The sequence below is a fragment of the Camelina sativa genome, chromosome 12 (assembly GCF_030686135.1).
Source record: "Camelina sativa cultivar CO46 ecotype springtype chromosome 12, ASM3068613v1".
NCBI classification, from domain to species: Eukaryota; Viridiplantae; Streptophyta; class Magnoliopsida; order Brassicales; family Brassicaceae; genus Camelina; species Camelina sativa.
In genome coordinates, this window is record NC_141891.1 from 13,007,105 (window position 1) to 13,026,280 (window position 19,176).

Consider the following 19,176-nt stretch of genomic DNA (forward strand, 5'->3'; position numbering starts at 1 on the left):
TATATTAAATAATTTTTATAATTAGTTAATTCCCAATTTATTTATTTGATAAAATATGATATTTTGATAAAATATGATATAAAATTAGCATTCGCAGAAACATTTTAAAATATAATGACGATGCATACAAGTTATATGACACTTTTTATCGCAGGTAATATTTTGTAGATCCACCATATGCGGTGAAGCTTCATGATGCACAACAAGCTGAGGAGTTTTTACAGGCAATAAATTTCGTGTTGCTTCAACACCCCGAAATGTTACGATAGTCATCACTACAAAACAAACCATATTTTTTCTTATGAATTATAAACATAAACATAAACATGTACTTTTCAAACATATATGAAATATGAAACTAACCAGATGTAACAATCAAGAAAATAACGAAAGCAAACTTCATTGTTTTTTTCTCCATGTAATTATCTATTACAAAAGTTGATAAGGATATGGTTGGTATCTAAAGCTGATTGAGCTATTGTGGAACTGCTTTTATAGAATGGAGATATGGTATGTTTTGGTCAAACACATGTCAAATTATACATCTCCTTTATATTTATAGAGAATCACTTTTGAGAAAAAACTGATGTGTCGCCGCCAGAGACATCAAGATATTTTTTAGCAAAATACTCTTAAATTTTCTAATTAATTATAGATCTATGCCACTATATTAATTTTAAAAACAATTAATTGAATAATAATTAGATATGTCATCATTTCTCACACAAATTTAATAGTAAAGTAAAAATTCACTAAAATTTACTTACAAATATACAAGTTAAAATAATATTGATTTCTTAAAATTAATATAAATATTGATTTTTTAAAATCAATATAAGTAAAATATTCTAAAAAGGCTATAAAAACATATCAATTAATATAAAGTTAATAAAAGTAAAGAACATATAACTAATTAAACATATAACTTATTAACATAATCATATAAAAACAAAATATTATTTTTTATGTTAGTATTATTACCATAATAATTTAAATAACAAGCTTTCAATAGTTATTAAAATGGATTATAAAAAGAAGTATATTACCCCTGAAATATCTCTAACTCATTAAAAAAAAATTAATTCCCAATAAATATAGATTTATATTTATTAAAAATGACAACAAATTAGGGGATATCATGATGTGTGATTATTTTTATATATATCTAAGTATGTAAACTAATTAATCTCAACATTTAGTGTGATTATTTCTTAAAAATGGAAATATTGATAACCGAATAGGAATATTCGTTCTAATTTTATATTCATTTATGTGCTATTAAAAATGAATGAGACAATAACCCTTATCATTATAAATAAACTTAGTACCCACAAAAAATTCATAATATATTTAAAATGAGTGATTATTAGATTATATAAAATTGTTATAGTTACTCGACAAACCATAAATATAAATTTGATTTTTAAAATACACAAAATATATATTGCCATAAATTGTAACATTTTTTAAATATTTTCTTTACCACGTTCACATATTTCACAGGTGAAATATATTCTTACACGAATACGTTGATTTTTGAATTTCATTAATTTTTCATAATGGCTTTTTTGGTAATAATCTTTCATTTATAGAAAATATTAACAAAATCGACTAACTCAAAAGATTTAAATAGAATCAAAAATATTAAAGCAATAAATTAGATTATCTTCAAAAAATATAGTTTAGAATCCGATTGTTACTAACATATAATAAAATTGAATAGTTAAACTACCGAGTAATTTAGTATATGTTGTTATGGTTACATAAGAAACATGCAAAATTGTTATGATTACAAAATAAAACATAAGAAGATATGAATTTGATTTTTAAACCACACAAAAGACATGTTGCAATAAATAGTAACACTTTATCAATATTTCCTTTACCATAAAAGCTATTACACATTCAAAGATTTCACAGGTGAAACGTATTTTTTAATGAAAAAACACAGCTTTGAATAAATAAATAAAAAAACTTAAGTTACATATTATGCGTGACACAAACAGATATTGGTTTTAGGATAATAATTTTACTTGTGATAATTTTCTTTAAATCGATTTATCCTGCACATAGTGTGAGTTGTTACCTACTCTATATATATAAAGTTAACTTTGCTCACTTCTCCTTCCTCCACATCAGCATCCACTTAATTTTTTTTTTGCATAAAAAAATACTATTTTTAATATTCATTCATTGCATATTTATTACTTATAATTAATAATAGTAAAAAAATAAACAAATAGTGAATTAACTAAAATTAATTAAATTTTAAAATAGTATAAACAATAATATAATTTTTAGTATATAATAAAATAAGAACTATCTAAGAATAAATTAAGAAAATTAAATGAAAATTTGAAAATAATAAAAATAATACTATAAATTTGTTTTAGTAATAATGTTATTATTAAAGTTATAACCAAAAAATGATTATATTCCAAAATTTAGAATGGGTTAATGAGTTTTAGAATGTAAGTAAGATTTTAATGCATGGTGGAGTAAAAAAATAAGTTATGTAATTGTATTTATTAAAATCTAAACATGTAAATAAAATTGAAGTGAAACATTAGTTTCTAAGAAACATATACCATAAAGATTTATTATTAAATTTTACTTATAATAAAGAAAAGATTAATTACTTAACTTAACTTAACTTAAAAGTTTTAATCTAAAACAAAGACATTGTAAGCGGCATATTTTTTTTTGGAAAACTATGAAAAACAATTTTGAAAAAATAATCTATCTAAAAAATTAAATCAATGGTCAGGAAATATAGAAAATATAATATGTAAGCCATTACAAAAAGTGACATGTGATTTGTGTAGCGTATCTCATAAGGTATATTATCAACTGGAGCTACAATTTTCTAACATGATATATAACATATATATATATATATATATATTATCAAATGTTTTTAACCCAAAATATTGGCAAAAACAACATATTTAAAGTACACTATGTTTTTTTAGAAGATGAAACTGGGGTTGCATCACAAAATTAACATCTGCGAATAACATATGAGATTTTAGAAAAATATGTAACTTGGATTAAGTAAATAGATATTCATTGTGGGTTTTTAATGTTTCATCATTTAAGCATTCTTAACTTAGTCGGAAATTCTATTATGGCAGATGATGCATTTGGACAACTTCATTGTAGCTACATAGCACTAAAATTGTTTAAATGTAGGATATCTATATGTTTAAATAGTTTCTATAATTAGGTCAACGATCGAAATTGACGTAAGAACTTTTAAAATTATATTTTCATGGGATATGAATATGGAATGAACTGTTTTAAAGATAAAAGGTCAGATGATTGTCGATAATATTATTATGACACTAGACAATATATGTTATATATAGGGTCCGAATGGTAACAGCGGATTTAGTAGTACGGAACTAACGATTTGATAGTACGGTACGGTTCAACTGCGGTACGTGCGGGATAAAAATATTTGCGGGACGAGTTCGGTTTATGCAGAATAAGCGGTACACAATAATGTTTGATTGGTGAAAAAACTATTAGCGGTATTGTTAATAAGAATTTTTTTCAGTTGTTAATCATGAATTTTTTAAATATATTGTAAATACATTTTGTATGAAATTAATTAATCATACTTTAATAAAATAATTGACTGTAGTTTATTTAATTTATGTAAATCTGTTTTCACTTAGTAAAATATATTATGTTTACAAAAAAAAAACTAATTATATTATAACTTGAGAAGAAATAATGAAATAAGGTTTATAAAAAAGTAATAAAACACATAAAAAAATATGTCATTTATAAGAATTATTAACAATATATATTAAAAAGACATCTAGAATTTTTTTTAACAGTAAAAACATCTACAGTTATTTGTTAAAATATGTGCTGGTTTTAAACTTGTATTATTAGTAATATATTAAATAAATCAGAAAATTTACTTTATTGCTTTATCTACTGTGGAATTCATTGAACCGCTGGGTAATAGGTAGTTATGTAAATTATGTGCGGTCCATTCATTAATACGTTGTTTTGAAAAACGCAACAGTATTTTTTTTTCTTTTCAATATTTACAATATTTGTTGATTGGTAACCAAACGCGGATTTCGAAGAGAATACTTGAAAACCGCACTTGTGGACGTCGCCATTCATTGCCATAGATTAGTAAAATATGTACGGCATTTATATAGATTTATCTTTTAATCTTCAAATTATATTCATATTTAATGATTTTTATTTATACAAATATTAACTAAAATCCCACGTAAAATCGCAAAAAAATATAACAAAGAAATATTATTCTACAAAAATATATATGTTGTATATCACTGAGTAAAGTAAGTTTAGTGTTTATATAGATTTATATTCAAAAATTGGAATAGTTATTTTTGGGCTCAACAATTTCTATTGATAAGAAATAATTTAATTTAAAATCCCGCGAGTAGGCGGGTACAAATTCTAGTACGCCGAGTCATAGAATATATCTATCTGAGCAGCTCATCTATTGATATTGGGCCACATTGGTTTGTCTCAGTAGGCCCATATATTGCATCTTTCACATGGCACCACCCCTCAGAAGAAAATTGCTTGCACATTGAAAAGTAAAAAATGATAGAGATTGATTACTCTAGTTTTCATTCATAATTTCTCTTCTGTGCTATTTATTTAGTTGATTATATAGTAAAATATATCAGTTTTGTTTGATTTGCCTCGGTTAAATAGTGTTTCTTCATAGGCCACCATAACACAACACTGTTATAAAGCTAAGTCCACAGTTCCCATTTGAATTTAAATAATTAAGCTAATGATTGCTGTCTCCATTTTCAAACTTGTTTGCTGCCACAACTGTCCTTTAGTGTCTTCTCTTGCAGCAAATATAATTATTTTAAAAATTTTCATTTTTGTACTTCCTTTTTTGCTTATCTTTATTGAAAGGAATATAACTATTGGATGATAAAAGTCAGAAAAGGAATATAAATAAATAAAATGAAGTTACTACAGCTTTTTTTTTTAATTTCTCTAATGAGAGGAGACAAAGGCCATGTGCTTACTTTGATATCTTAAGCTGTAATTCTTCATGCTCAGAGACTTCTAATCCAATTCGATTACAGGTTCAATTATTAAAATTCCTAATTATATACTTTAATAAATAAAATACTTATTGGATTAAGAGATACTTCATTGTGGAAAAAATGTAAAAACTTACAATACAGTACGAGAATGACAGCAAAGTGAAGCCAAAAACCCCAGAAAAAAAAAATAGAAAAATTAAAAAAAGAGAGAGAATAAAGAAAGAAACAAAAAAAGCAAAACTTTTCTCTTACGCCATTCGAAGAAGGAGAGAACAAAAACTCAGAAAACAACCGATGATTCTTCTTCTTCTTCGCCTTCTCTTTCTCTCCACAAATCTCAGTTGAAAAATCCAAAACAATGCAAAAAAAAGTAAACTTTGCTTTTTTATTTTTTTCGTCGAGAAAATAAAAACTGAGATTTTAAAGATGTTAGCTTTGCTTAGTGTTTTCGAAGTGTGAATCTCCCCTCCACTGGTAAGAAACCTTCTGGATTTTTAATGTTCTTGGTCAATGATTCACTTTAATTTCAGCCGATCTTGTTTTATTAGTAAATCTTCTAAATTAAATTAGCTTTTTTTTTTTTTTTTTTTTTGGTTTCTCTCTTAAAAACGTATGTAATAATTGAGAGGGTCTGGTTGGTGTTAGTGGGTCAACTACAAATCGAGCTGTTTCTTTTATAATTTTCTCTGATTTATGCTGATCTGTTGATGTAAAACTTCGTTAAGATTAGCTGTTTTAGTGATCTGTTCATTCTTTTTTCTTCTCCTTTCGTTTCTCTGTATATGGTAGAATTGAGATTAGATGATGCAGATCCGATTTGGGTTTCTTTTAGTTTGTTGCTAAGTTAATAAAGTTTCTACCTTTTGTAGTTTAGTTGGTTTGTTTACCAAACATGGAAAACCAAGAAGTTTCTTGTGAATGTGAGGAGCTTCTTCCATTGAATCACTTAGGAGATGAGGAGGAGTTTAGAAGCTGTTGTGGTGATGAAGAAGTTTGGTTAAAGGAGAGTGATGATGACTCAGGTAAAGTAGCAGAGGAGGAGAAAAAAGATGAACTTGATGATGACTTCTCTGTTAAGATGTTCTTTAAAGGAGTTTCGATATCTGAAAGAGGAGATTCAGGTTCTGGTTATTCTGGAATTGGTGTTGTGTTGGAGAGAAGAGGAGATTTTGAGTTGATTCAAGTTCAGAAGAAGTTGGAGTTTTATGTTGAAGAGTCTGTAGCTAACTATTTAGCTTTGATGGATGGTCTTGAAGTAGCTTTACAGAATAATATACGCTCTGTGGTTGCTGTAACCGACTCCGAATTGCTCTTTAATCAGGTAAAGTCTCTTTTCTTTCTAGCTTGTTGAAGAGACGTGCTTTCACATCAAATGGTTTGGTATCTCTTTGTATGTTTGAGCTCATGTTTTTATATGAATTGGCTTTGCAGGTAACTCGTGAGGAGCAGCTTGAGATCCCTCTTTTGGTAGCTCTGAGAGAAAGGGTACTGGAGAAAACAAGTAACCTTGATGGGTTTGTTCTAAAGCTTGCTCCTTTCTGTGATCTTGATGAAGCTCTAAGCTTGGCTCAAGTGGCGGTAGGAATCGTTTCTTCGAACCTCGATGAGGATAAACCAACCGAGAACTGCTCGATCTGCTGTGAAGACCGTCAGTCTGAGATGATGCTAACATTGAAGTGCAGTCACAAATTCTGTTCCCACTGCATGAAAACATACGTCGAAGGGAAAGTACAGTCTTCAGAAGTTCCCATCAGGTGTCCTCAAGTGCAATGCAAGCATTATCTCTCAGTCATGGAATGCAAATCGTTTCTGCCCGTTGCTACTTTCAAATTATTTGAAGAAGCAAATGTGCGTAGTAAGAACAATGGCAAGATTTACTGCCCATATCCCAATTGCTCTTTTCTCTTGGACCCGCAAGAATGTCCATCTTCAGGAAGGGCAAGCTCAAGCTCGTCTACTCATGAGTCAGAGAATAGCTGCTGTGTGGAGTGTCCGGTCTGTGAGAGGTTTGTGTGTGTGGACTGTGGTGTTCCTTGGCATGCTTCTATGAGCTGTGAAGAGTTTCAGATTCTTCCTGTTGATGAAAGATATCCAGATGATATTACGTTGCATCGCTTGGCCAGGTATAAGAGGTGGAGACGGTGTCAGCAATGCCGTATAATGATTGAGCTTGCTCAAGGCTGCAACCACATGACTTGCCGGTAAGACACACATATATTTCTATGGCTACACATTTGTTTCCGTATCTACACATATTTGAACCTCCAAAGTTAGGTTCTTTGCTTTGTGATTCTTACTCATGCAAATGTCAAAAACTCTCTGTGTTTTTCGCAGGTGCGGGCACGAGTTTTGCTACTCGTGTGGAGCAGAGTACAGAGAAGGGCAACAAAGTTGCACATGCGCCTTTTGGGACGATGACGAAGAAGATCAAGAAAACTCAGTAGAGGAAAACACAATCCAAGAAGTTGAGCAATGGCCTTGGGACACATTTAGCACAATTCCAACTGTAATGGACGCGTACTCTGAGCAAGAAAGATCTCAGCTTGCTTTGATCCAAAGGTTCTTAGCAGGTGGAGGGTTTAGTCTCAGTGATCACCATACTTCTTATCAGTCCCCACCTCCATGTACAGAGTCATCGTATGTTGAAGCCGCAATGAAAGATCTTCATCAGCTTCCTTGGCTTGAGAGGTTTGTGTCTGTTATAAGTGATGATTACTATGAAGAGTATAATAGCCAGTGAAAGGAGTAGAATTGGTAATTTAATAGCTTTGAGGATTCGGTTTGGTTTGATTCTGAGAGGCCAAACGAGAGTATCTCGCTCTCGAAAGATATTGTTGGGAGGGGGGTTTTTAGATTCTTGATGAACTCAAAAAACGAATTGTAATGAAACTAATTACAATTATAATGAAAAGAGTTTGATCATTCTACAAATCCTGCAAGAAAGGTTAACGTCCTGACGGACTTATATGTTCTTATTTTTGGTGTTTATGTCTTTTAACGTAAAGGCTAATTAAAAACACTTAAGCCTACGAAATCAGGTTTGTGAACCGGATGTTCACATGTGTTCAGAGTGAAGCTTCTAACAGAGCAGCACCTAAAAAGCTGAGAAGAGATATATTGCAGTTGTTTTAAGTGAACATACAAAATGATATTACCATGCCAAAGCAATGGCACATATGTTGACTCATCAAATAGTAGCAACAAGAAGTTTTCGGAATGGAGATGACTTGGGGACTGTCAGCCCAACGTCACACCACATAACCTTCCCAAACATCTCTTGCCCGTTGTGTCTTTTAAGTACGATCTCGGCACACCAAATCATCTTCTTCTTACTAGAATCACCACTAGAACGCACATCTTCCTCCCAGCTGACCACAATCTTTCTACCATAACTCACCAATCTAACACAAAGATAACTTTTTCGTAAATTAGGCAGTCCTTCCAAACCCTTCAAATCTCTCCAAAATCCTCCCTCAGAGTCAGTCCATTTGAGCATAGACGATCTGTCAGGTAACATCATTAAAAATAAAACAATTGTCTTTCAAAAACTAATCAAAATGAATTTGGTTATCATCAATTCATCATATATAGTGTGATACATATATTCAATTATTATTATTCATGTTCTTCTAATAGAATACAGCAAACTCTTCAAATAGACTTTTTTTTTTTTTTTTTTTTTTTTTGTCTTCAAATTATAAGGGGGCCTACTTTAGTACTTATCAATCTACTTTTCAATTTGTGTTATATTTTTCAAAGCTGACGTTACTTTAAGACGCCATCGACCCACTTCACCCCAACTCAAGTCGTCCTCAACTGCTGACGACACTGCTTACGGTTTTTGTATCGTCATGGAAATTTAGAGAGATGAATTTGGCTCTTTTGTGAAATTTGTTATCGAAAGACTTTTACTATTTTATTTGGTCGTTCTTTTTGTGCGAAAAAAAAAATAAAAAAAATTTGGTCTTTCTTTAGGCTCTCTCTTTTCATTATTGACACGTTATTAGAATAGTTTATAATCAAGAAATTAGTGAGTTCTTGTTTTGTTTTGTTAACATAGGGAGACCAGTCAGTCTTGTTATTTCTCACCTTAAGCTTTAGAGATACCCTCTGATTTTTTTGTTTCTCCTATTTGTTCTGAGATCGTCTTCTTCTTATTCTCAAGATATCAAGCTATGATTTTGAAGACTACCCATTCATTCAGCTCTTTCCCTTAATGTTTCAAGATTCAGTTAGGTTGTTTGTTTTTTTTTTCCTCATCCGCCATTTTCGTTGACTTTATGAAGCATTTCTCAAAGATAGTCTTTTTCTTTTCACTTTGACTCTGTTCTTCACATTGATTCATTGGAAACATTGAATGCTCTTTCGTAAAGTTCGGATCTTTTTCTTCAGGGCTTGGTTAATTTCATATCTATGATCTTTCTCTGTATTGTTCATACCTCAAAATTCAAAAAGACCACAGACACGTTTTGATCCAATTACTGTTCTATTGATTCTTGTCATTGGGTTTAGATTTAGGGGTTTTGTCTTCCTGGGGATTTGAATGTTAAAAACAGAGACTTTGAGTGATATAATCTGAAGGGGGAAACAATGGCTGCAACTGCAATGGAGCCATCTTCATCTATAAGTTTCACATCTTCTCACTTATCCAATCCTCTTCCTCTTCTTACAACAAATCATCACGCAGCTACAAATCTTGAAGCTGTGAGTTTAATCAAGCTCAGCTCTAACTTGGAGCAGCTTCTCACTAACCCTGATTGTGATTATACTGACGCAGAGATCATCATTGAAGAAGAAGCTAACCCTGTGAGTGTTCATAGATGCCTCTTAGCTGCTAGGAGCAAGTTTTTTCTTGATCTGTTCAAGAAAGATAAAGAGAGTAGTGTAAAGAGTGAGAAGAAACCAAAGTATCAGATGAAAGATCTGTTGCCTTATGGAAATGTGAAACGCGAGGCGTTTCTGCATTTCTTACACTATATCTATACTGGGAGGTTGAAGTCTTTTCCTGTCGAGGTTTCTACTTGTGTTGATACAGTTTGTGCTCATGATTCTTGTAAACCCGCCATTGATTTTGCTGTTGAGTTGATGTATGCTTCGTATGTGTTTCAAATGCCAGAGCTGGTGTCATCGTTGCAGGTCTGAGATCATTTGGTTATTATATATATCTGTTATTGTATTCAATAAGATTCTGATGTTGTGTGTGTTAATGTGTCTGCAGCGGAGGCTTTGTAACTATGTTGAGAAGTCACTAGTCGAGAATGTTATACCGATCCTCTTAGTTGCGTTTCATTGTGATTTGACTCAGCTTCTTGATCAATGCATAGAGAGAGTGGCGAGATCAGATTTAGACAGATTCTGTATCGAGAAGGAGCTTCCTTCCGAAGTATCAGAAAAGATCAAACAGCTTCGAGTTAAGTCCATGAACATCCCCGAGGTGGTGGATAAAACGCTAGAGAGAACCGGAAAAGTACTCAAGGCATTGGATTCAGATGATTTGGAACTCGTGAAGCTTCTTTTGACTGAGTCAGATATAACACTAGACCAAGCCAATGGTCTGCATTATGCAGTGGCTTACAGTGATCCGAAAGTTGTGACCGAGGTTCTTGATCTAAACATGGCTGATGTGAATTTCAGAAATTCCCGGGGGTATACGGTTCTTCATTTTGCTGCTATGCGTAGAGAGCCAACGATTATCATATCACTTATTCAAAAGGGAGCTAATGCTTCGGATTTCACGTTTGATGGACGCAGTGCTGTTAATATATGTAGGAGACTCACTATGCCAAAAGATTATCATACCAAAAACTCAAGGAAAGAACCTAGTAAAGACCGCTTATGTATTGACATCTTGGAAAGGGAGATTAGAAGGAATCCGTTGGTTAGTGGGGATACACCCACTTGTTCCCATTCTATGCCTGAGGATCTCCAAATGAGGTTGTTATACTTAGAAAAGCGAGGTATTGATTGACTCACTCGATATGTATATATATCTCATAGTTTAAGGTTTAATGACTGGTTATTAACATTCTTGTATGTGTTATTATTGCAGTGGGACTTGCTCAGTTGTTCTTCCCAGCAGAAGCTGATGTGGCTATGGACTTTGCTAATGTTGAAGGGACAAGCGAATGCACAGGTCTTGTTTTTCCACCTCCATCAAATGTTACAACTGGAAACTTGGGTCAAGTCGATTTAAATGAAACGCCTTATGTGCAAACGAAAAGAATGCTTACACGTATGGAAGCACTCATGAAAACAGGTAAATGCTTACTAAGGAACTTTTACTTTCAATTTTTCTTCAACTCATATTCTCTGAACATCAGATTAACTGATTCAATTCAAAACTGTTCAACAACGCAGTTGAGACAGGTCGGAGGTATTTCCCATCTTGTTCTGAGGTTCTTGATAAGTACATGGAAGAGTATATGGACGAAGACATCCCAGATATGTCGCATCCGGAGAAAGGCTCTGTGAAAGAGAGAAGACAGAAGAGGATGAGATATAACGAGCTGAAGAACGATGTCAAAAAAGCGTATAGCAAAGACAAGATTGCGCGGTCTTGTCTATCTGATTCATCACCAGATTCTTCTCTTAGAGAGGTCTTAGAGAACTCAACATAATATCTGTCTGTCCCATATGAACTATTTTATAGGTAGTTCCTTGGGAAGAACTTAGCTATTTTATAGGTTGATTTAGAAAAAGATTAAAACCCCCATTTTGGCATACATGTTTATTTATACACATGCTTTAGGTTTGGTTTATATTTAAGGGTTTGGATTTTTGAAAATGTATAAACCAGAACTAGGATGCTCCCCAAAACCTTCCAACTACTTCAGAACCTTTTGCTTGCTTCTTTAGTCAGGAAAACTGTGATATTTGGAATATACCTCTTCAGTTGTAACAAAAGAATTTTGTTTTCCTTTAAACCTGTAGTGAAGAACATTATTAGTTACACAACACAAGTTACAAAAACCTCTATTCTATACTAATTCTATACCATATGCTCGATCGGTAGTGTTCTAAATTCCTTCTTGGTGGAGATATTCAATTGCATTACAACAATGAATAGTGTGTCCCTAAGGGTCTTGCACTCTTAGTTCAAAACATCCTTGGTTATCTTCCTTTTAAGTTTTGGGATATGTACCATATGAAATGTACGATTCATGTAAATTGAAAATTCACATGACAGACCTCTATACAAACTATATTGCAACGGCCTAAGTTATGAAAAATCTACTTGAGAAAGTGGATTAAAAAACTTAAATAAGAGTCTCTCTGTTCCTTTTTTTAGGCAATAAAAAGTCTTTGTTCTTAATATTGCTATCATTTTAAAAGAAACGTACTAGATCCAATTGGTTTTGAGTTTTGTGAATATTTGAAATGTATTTATCAAACTGCAAACAATTTGCTTTCCTTAATCTGAACTGAAGCAGCCAATTCCACAAGTTACATTTATATATCGCTGTTGCTAAAGCGCATCTGAGCCACAGACTCACAGGTAAGAGCCTAAGATAAGAGATGTGTCAGCAAAAATTGTAACACACCACTATCAGTACTGTTTACTTCAAGAATGTTTGGTGTGTTTATCCGTTTACAGGACAGCTGTTGCAGAGACGGTTCAGGAAAAAGGCTGCACATCTTCTCCAGTACTGTATACGCAACACTTCCAATGAATTCAAGCAGTACAGGGGTAGCTTTGAACTAGCATTTTAGATATGCATCAATCTGTAACTCAGCAGACACTTGTCGCTCTTTCACAAGGATCGGCTAACACTAATGAATCTCTACTCTTCATGCATTCTCCAATCCCTTCTATTTGTTTCATTAGTTGGCAATTCACACCTGTAGCGTTGCATCAGCACATCCTTCAGTGTCTCAGTCGTACTAAATTCAAGATATAAGGCCAATAAACTTCACTTCAGGTAGATGATTGTTTTATACTTTCCCAAATGGCTGGACCTTCAGGGTGGACATTGACAAAATACTTGACAAACCGGGCATCACCGCAAGTGAGAATAGTGCTTGGTGACAGCATTGGCTTTGCTGCATCTCTTTCCCTCAACCATAAATACATAGAGAACCTGTGATGTATTCTCTGCATATCATAACACAGATATGCCGGGAACTTTACCAGGGATTCAATTGGATAGCCAAGAAGTTCAGTTAAGGAATGTATCTTTTTCTCTATCACATCTTTAGACAAGTTAAGTATCATCGGAGCATGCCTGATAATTTCAGTAACCACATTATGGTTTAAACCGGCTTTCACAAGGCAATTAAATCTCTCCTGCAGCTGATCTCCCCTCCCTCGAAACTGTTTTAGAGCCTTCACCATCTCATCCGAGTTTTCTAAATACCCTAACCTCAACAAAAACGCTGTCTTCTCTGAATATTTCCTCGAATCTTCCGAAAGAGGTTTGCTTTTTCTCTGCTTCGTTGTAGAAACAAAACTGAACAATCTCAAAGGCTCTTTCTTCAAGATCTCACATAGCTCTTCTTGTCTAACGTTCAAACTAAGACAAGCAGTTCTAGGTGCTTGCAAAGAGCATGAACCAATAAGCTCCATGTGACTCTGCATAATCTTTGTGATGAACTGCGTTTCCATTCTAATAGCAATCAAGAAATCCAACGCCTTCTGAATATTTTTTACGCATCTGTCTGACAACATCTCTGGGTTGTCTATAAATAGCCTATAGATCTCATTCACTTGAAGCCCCGCCTTAAACAACCTACCAAACAGAACATAGAATTTCTTACCGGAGCCTTCCATCACCAAAGCTGGATACGTTTTCAAAAGACTACTCAACTTCTCATCTTTACATCCCACTTTATCAAGAAACTCTATTGTCTCCAGAATTCTGCGCCACCTATAAGTTTTCCGGTCAGACAAGTATCTCCCAAGCCAATCACATCCTACTTGTAAGCCTTTCAACTTATCAACCACAGAAGACAATTCAGCATCAATCCCACCAACCAGCAGTGAAGGGCAACTAGTAACTAACTTGATAACTGTAGCCTTGCTAAGACCCAAATTTTCATAATCACTGAGTTTCGACGCCAACAAACCAGACTCATATCTAAAAATCTCCCTCGCTTCTTTATACATACGGCCAATCTTACCACGCGGGATCCCATAGTTGCAAAGAGCATGGAAGTTCTCAAACATGATACCATCATCACTCAAATACATTAGCTTCTGTGGAAGAAACGGTTCAAACTCATAAGGACACAAACCCAAACTCTCGAAAAACGGCTCAAACTCGTTTATGGGATTGTACCTAAGGAATTTAGTCAACCCTTTGGATACATCCTTGTGGTTATCATCAATCTTGGACAACAAAGACGACATAAAACACGGAGAGTTCTTGCTTATATGCTCTGCATCAGTAAAAGTAAAGCTTCTAGTATAATGCAAGTAGTCAAAAAGTGCTTCTTGAGCTTGATTCCTACTAACCCTTGGAACTGGATTAACGAAAAACCTAGTGGGTAACTGAGAAGAGTGCTGCTGTAACTCAGATTTAACCTTACGCACACAGCTTTCAACCTGAAAACTCCGCATCGTAAACGAAACTCGTGAAAGGTCGGACCTTTGACCTTGGTTTTGACGATGAATCGGGGTTAAAGCTATATAATTGTTGAAATGTGAAATCATATTCAACTGTTTATGAACTCTTTTCTGAACTCTGCACAATAACATCGCAACCTAACAACAAAGTAGAAACAGATGAAAGTCACAATCAAACGCAGAACTATGACAAAATTCTCAACGCGTCTATCAAACAAGTAAGCATTACTGTTCCAAGTATGAAACTTTACCTGAAATTAAGGCTTATTGTGCGCTTGAATCAATCATTTTCCCAAAGATTCTTAGGGTTCATACCCAAATCTCAGTTACTTTGCTAAAACCTTGTTCGGGATTAAGATTATGTGAATTACAAAAAAGCCCCTTAACTTTTATAATTACACAGAAACGACCGTAAGTTTAAAATTGTGAATTTGTGGAACACGTCCTTAATATTCTGAAACCTTCTAAAATGTTGTATAAGAGTTTTCAAAATGTCACATAGGTATCAATAAGTGTGTCAGCAACACTTGGCCTTTAAACCAGTTAAAACGTGAGATATTATTCTCTTCTTAATACCGAATTTAATAGACTTGTCAAGTTTAGACGTGTCAAAAAGTGATAAATATATCCCATGAAATCGTGTTATTAATATGAACGTTACAAATTAATTCTTAAACAATGTGGATCAATTGAACTATAAAAACGACTTCAACCCCATCCAAATAGTGATTTGATTTCTTTGTTTTGATTATGTTTAAAGATTTGAAAGCAGAAAGCAACGGTGAGGTTTGTTTGTGTCTTTTTTTTTTTTCTTTTTCATAAATATGTAACTTTTAAGTCGTTTAACCGAAAACAAAATATATGTAACTTTTCTTCTTAAGTCAATTTCATTGTGGTCCATGATTCAATTTGTTAGGTTATCATCTTGAAGCTAAAACGCCTACCAAACGTTCAATAACAAGTACTTTTTTAAATCTTAATTATATAATTCTCAAAATAGTTTTTGATAAGTGCATTTAATTCAACATGATAGAAAATAGATAAAGTTCAATCTTGTTCAATTGCATATGTTATGTACTTATGTGTTAAGAGGAATGAATTAGCTTTGCAAAAACCGCTTTTATGTAAAAAGTCGTGGCTTACTCGGAACAATTTCATCATGCATATATATATTTTGTAATTTGTTTCTGATTGATTATAGAGTTTTCTCAATTTGATTAATTATGCATATAAATATATATATCTAAACCTTTTAGCAGCAATGCTTTTTAAACATTAATATATAAATATATAATTATCAATATAAGAAAGTAGTTATGGGCAAATAATTATTTTTAAATATCTTCAATGTGCATATTTATTTGAGATATTTAGATAACATGTGCCTTTATCTTATTCTCTAAACATTTTAATCATTTTTTATTCAAACTTTTTTATATTCAAGATTTGAAACAAATTAAATAGAAGCCCAATTACCAAAATTTCTGCAAATTAAATCAAAAGGAAAATTCTAGGCTCCTCCTAAAATCCACCTACCTCACCTTTTTATAATACAGAACCAAAGCAAAATTAATCTATTGCTTTGTATATCAAAAATTTACATTATTCCATTGATTAACTAATCTCTCTCCCTTAGGTTTTCTTGCACACACGATATAAAAGTCTCTATACAAGGAGGTTAGAATCTTGTTCTGCTCCTTTTGTTTCCTCCCCTAATACTCTCAGTTTGATTATTATCATCATTATGTTTTTAATTAGTTAAATCTCTCGATTATTCTTATGATAACAAGTTAACCTAATTACTGCACCTCTTGCGCCACAAGTAACTTGGTAAAAAGATATTTTACTTTACTTGGATAATTTCTCGAAGTTTCTGCAGAAAGAACCCTTTTGTTTGTTTGTTTGTTCCTCTACTTGCAATCTCAATTGTCTCTGTAACGTCCTTACTTCTTCATCATTCTCTTTGCGTTTCTTCTGCATCTTTTTGCGGTTCACGTATTGATTGCTTCTGTCTCCCATCTTTTTGTCTGTTTTAAAAAGTCTAAAACTTTTTTTTGCAAAATTGGGTTTTCTCTGATAAAAACAGAGTCTTTCAAGTTTCTTCTACTTTGGGTATAACGAAGATTCGATAAAATTTTATATTGTTTCTTTGTGATGTTGTATAATCCTAACTCCTAGGAAAGGTTAAGATTTTCTTGGCTCATATTTATGTTTGTGAGAATGACTTTAGATAAAGACATATAAATTAAACGAAGTCTCTATCTCTATGTATTGCAGTAATGATGATGATAAAGCTTGAGGGAAGTTATTAGTCTGACGAGAAAGATATAAAAACCATTCACTAAAGAGAAGAAATTGAGAACTAGAGAGAGACAAATCATGGAGATCAAGTCTTACCAAACTCAAGCAGAGCAGTTTGTTGAACACTACTTATTAGCAGATCCATATCTTCCATATACTTCTGTTCTTGCTGGAATCTTTCTCTGCAAATTGGTAATTTTTGCTTCACTTCACTTTTTTTTTTTTTATTCTGTTTTAAAAATATTGTAGCTTATGGCTCTTTTTTGATAATAGGTATATGATCTTACGGAAATATTCAGCTCAATTCATATCAAATCATACTCAGCTCTCACAAAAATAAAGAGAATTGAATGGAACAACAGGTGATTATACAAATATATAGCCTTTTTATATAAGCTATGCTTTGATTCTTATCACTTATGGTTTGTAATGTAAACATGGCAGGATTATATATATACATAGTATAGCTTCCTTGGTTTAGCCTATTTTTATATGTTATGCTTTGTTCCTTATCACTTTGGTTTGTAATGTAAACATGGCAGGGGGATATCTACAGTTCATGCAATCTTTATCTCATTCATGGCATTCTACTTTGTGTTCTTCTCTGACTTCTTTTCTGACCAAAGAAGCCATCAAGACTTTGACCTTATGGTGTTCCGTAGCTCTCCTCTTTCCAACTTTGGTTTAGGAGTACGTTTTGATCTTTTTTTTCATATCTACACATGAAAATTGATCAACCTATATATCTGATACTTTGTTGTGATGTGTTTGCGCATAGGTATCAGTTGGTTACTTTCTTGCGGATCTCGCAATGATCTTTTGGTTATACCCTTCTTTAGGAGGATCAGAATATGTAAGTCAGACAACAAGAAAGCTTTTATGTTTTTTGTGTTCCTCCATTGGTTTCAATTACTTTACAAATCTTGATCTCTCTTCAGATTTTTCATCACTGCTTGTCTGGAACAGCAGTAGCGTATTCTCTGTTCTCTGGAGAAGCTCAGCTATACACATACATGGTTTTAATCTCTGAATTGACTACACCAGAGATTAATCTTAGATGGTACCTTGACTTTGCTGGTTTGAAGCGATCAAAAGCTTATCTTATTAATGGAGTTGCTATTTTCTTTGCTTGGTTGGTGAGTTGTTTTTTTTTTTTTTTAAACCCTTTTTCAGTTCGTTGTAAATTCATAAAATGTCTTGGATTCAAGTTCTCAACTTCATGTTTTGTTTGCAGACAGCAAGAATTCTTCTCTTCGTCTACATGTTTTACCATGTCTACATACACTATGATCAGGTAACCAAGAGTTCGGTTTAGTTCTTTCCAGACCGAACCAATTTGCAAACCAAACAGAGTAGTCTTTAGGAAAAATAATAGGCATTACTCTGTTTTTTTTTCGGTTGTTGTAGAGGTTTAATTATAGAGATAACGAGTTAATGATCTATATACCTTTTTTTTGTGTGTGTGTGGGCAGGTGGTACGGATGCATACATTCGGTTATCTACTGGTTTTTGTTGTACCGATTGCATTGAGTGTCATGAACTTGATTTGGTTTGGTAAGATAGTGAAGGGATTGAAGAAAACTCTAGAGAAAAGACACTGAAGACCAGTAAATCTTTTTTTTGTTGTTGTTGGTTTTCTTATCTTTTTATGTAAATATAAAGCTCTTATGATGAAGTTTTACAGATTCAAAAGCAACAAACAGTTTTCTTATGTTTACTGTTTACACTTACCGTAAACACTAATAATATCTCAGAAATTTATTAACACTAGTCGCTATGCATATTCGAATTCTCCGGGTGCTGCTGTATCTAGTAACATTAGCAACATTGTGTTCAGATATGCCATAGTAATTGTTAGTGAGAAAACATTTATAAGAAAAAAATCTAAACTACAAGATTTAAAAAGTCTCTAAAATCTCAATATATATTACATGAAAACGTAACAAGATTTTGTTGTTACTTGAAAAAATATATAAGCAAAGCAGGGAAGAAATCTCTACAGACAGAGTCATATATGTCATTATTAAAAAATAAGAAGAAACTCATAACAAAAATATTGCATAAGCAAATTTTGTAGTTTTTTTAACTGGAAAATGGTTGAAAAAAAAAACTTAATTTTCCCCATTACAAATGAAATGATATATTATTATTATTATTATTAACAGTAACAAGTAAATTAAAAGGAAGGATTATTATTAGTTTTATTTGTATTTCTTCCAAAATGTGTATATTCCTAGTTTTCGTGTGATA

General features: G+C 32.5%; 4 protein-coding genes, 1 long non-coding RNA gene and 1 pseudogene across 8 annotated transcripts; 3 read left to right on the forward strand and 3 right to left on the reverse strand.

Moving 5' to 3' along the window:
• Positions 1-12: 12 nt before the first annotated feature.
• On the reverse strand, positions 13-538 carry LOC147930467 (uncharacterized). The gene is made up of 2 exons (XR_015573889.1): positions 364-538; positions 13-275 (listed from the first exon to the last, which is right to left on the reverse strand). It is a non-coding gene; the product is annotated as an uncharacterized LOC147930467 (long non-coding RNA).
• A 4,515-nt stretch (positions 539-5,053) lies between these two features.
• LOC104731589 (E3 ubiquitin-protein ligase RSL1) lies at positions 5,054-7,994 on the forward strand. Of its 2 annotated transcripts, none has more exons than XM_010451010.3 (4): positions 5,054-5,537; positions 5,933-6,384; positions 6,495-7,264; positions 7,398-7,994. In XM_010451010.3, the coding sequence occupies exons 2-4, from the start codon at positions 5,956-5,958 to the stop codon at positions 7,801-7,803; spliced, it is 1,605 nt and encodes a 534-aa protein (XP_010449312.1). In that variant the 5' UTR covers positions 5,054-5,537; positions 5,933-5,955; the 3' UTR covers positions 7,804-7,994. The 2 variants fall into 2 exon arrangements, with proteins under 2 accessions (XP_010449312.1, XP_010449313.1); XM_010451011.3 differs by having other exon boundaries at positions 5,167-5,537; positions 5,938-6,384.
• Positions 7,995-8,250: 256 nt separating this feature from the next.
• Positions 8,251-8,580, reverse strand: LOC147930468 (putative F-box/kelch-repeat protein At4g11770 pseudogene; annotated as a pseudogene).
• A 144-nt stretch (positions 8,581-8,724) lies between these two features.
• On the forward strand, positions 8,725-11,966 carry LOC104731590 (regulatory protein NPR4). The gene is made up of 4 exons (XM_010451012.3): positions 8,725-10,199; positions 10,282-11,020; positions 11,113-11,319; positions 11,421-11,966. The coding sequence occupies exons 1-4, from the start codon at positions 9,654-9,656 to the stop codon at positions 11,678-11,680; spliced, it is 1,752 nt and encodes a 583-aa protein (XP_010449314.1). The 5' UTR covers positions 8,725-9,653; the 3' UTR covers positions 11,681-11,966.
• A 479-nt stretch (positions 11,967-12,445) lies between these two features.
• On the reverse strand, positions 12,446-15,103 carry LOC104731591 (transcription termination factor MTEF18, mitochondrial-like). The gene is made up of 2 exons (XM_010451013.2): positions 14,877-15,103; positions 12,446-14,763 (listed from the first exon to the last, which is right to left on the reverse strand). Exon 2 carries the CDS (start codon positions 14,755-14,757, stop codon positions 12,979-12,981), a length of 1,779 nt encoding a protein of 592 aa, XP_010449315.1. The 5' UTR covers positions 14,758-14,763; positions 14,877-15,103; the 3' UTR covers positions 12,446-12,978.
• Positions 15,104-16,164: 1,061 nt separating this feature from the next.
• LOC104731593 (uncharacterized) lies at positions 16,165-18,691 on the forward strand. 3 transcript variants are annotated; one of them, XM_010451016.2, is made up of 8 exons: positions 16,165-16,302; positions 16,903-17,118; positions 17,200-17,288; positions 17,469-17,616; positions 17,705-17,779; positions 17,865-18,062; positions 18,161-18,220; positions 18,399-18,691. In XM_010451016.2, exons 2-8 carry the CDS (start codon positions 17,005-17,007, stop codon positions 18,525-18,527), a joined length of 813 nt encoding a protein of 270 aa, XP_010449318.1. In that variant the 5' UTR covers positions 16,165-16,302; positions 16,903-17,004; the 3' UTR covers positions 18,528-18,691. The 3 variants fall into 3 exon arrangements, with proteins under 3 accessions (XP_010449318.1, XP_010449319.1, XP_010449317.1); XM_010451017.3 differs by lacking the exon at positions 16,165-16,302 and adding an exon at positions 16,314-16,455; XM_010451015.3 differs by lacking the exon at positions 16,165-16,302 and adding an exon at positions 16,513-16,808.
• Positions 18,692-19,176: the final 485 nt, after the last annotated feature.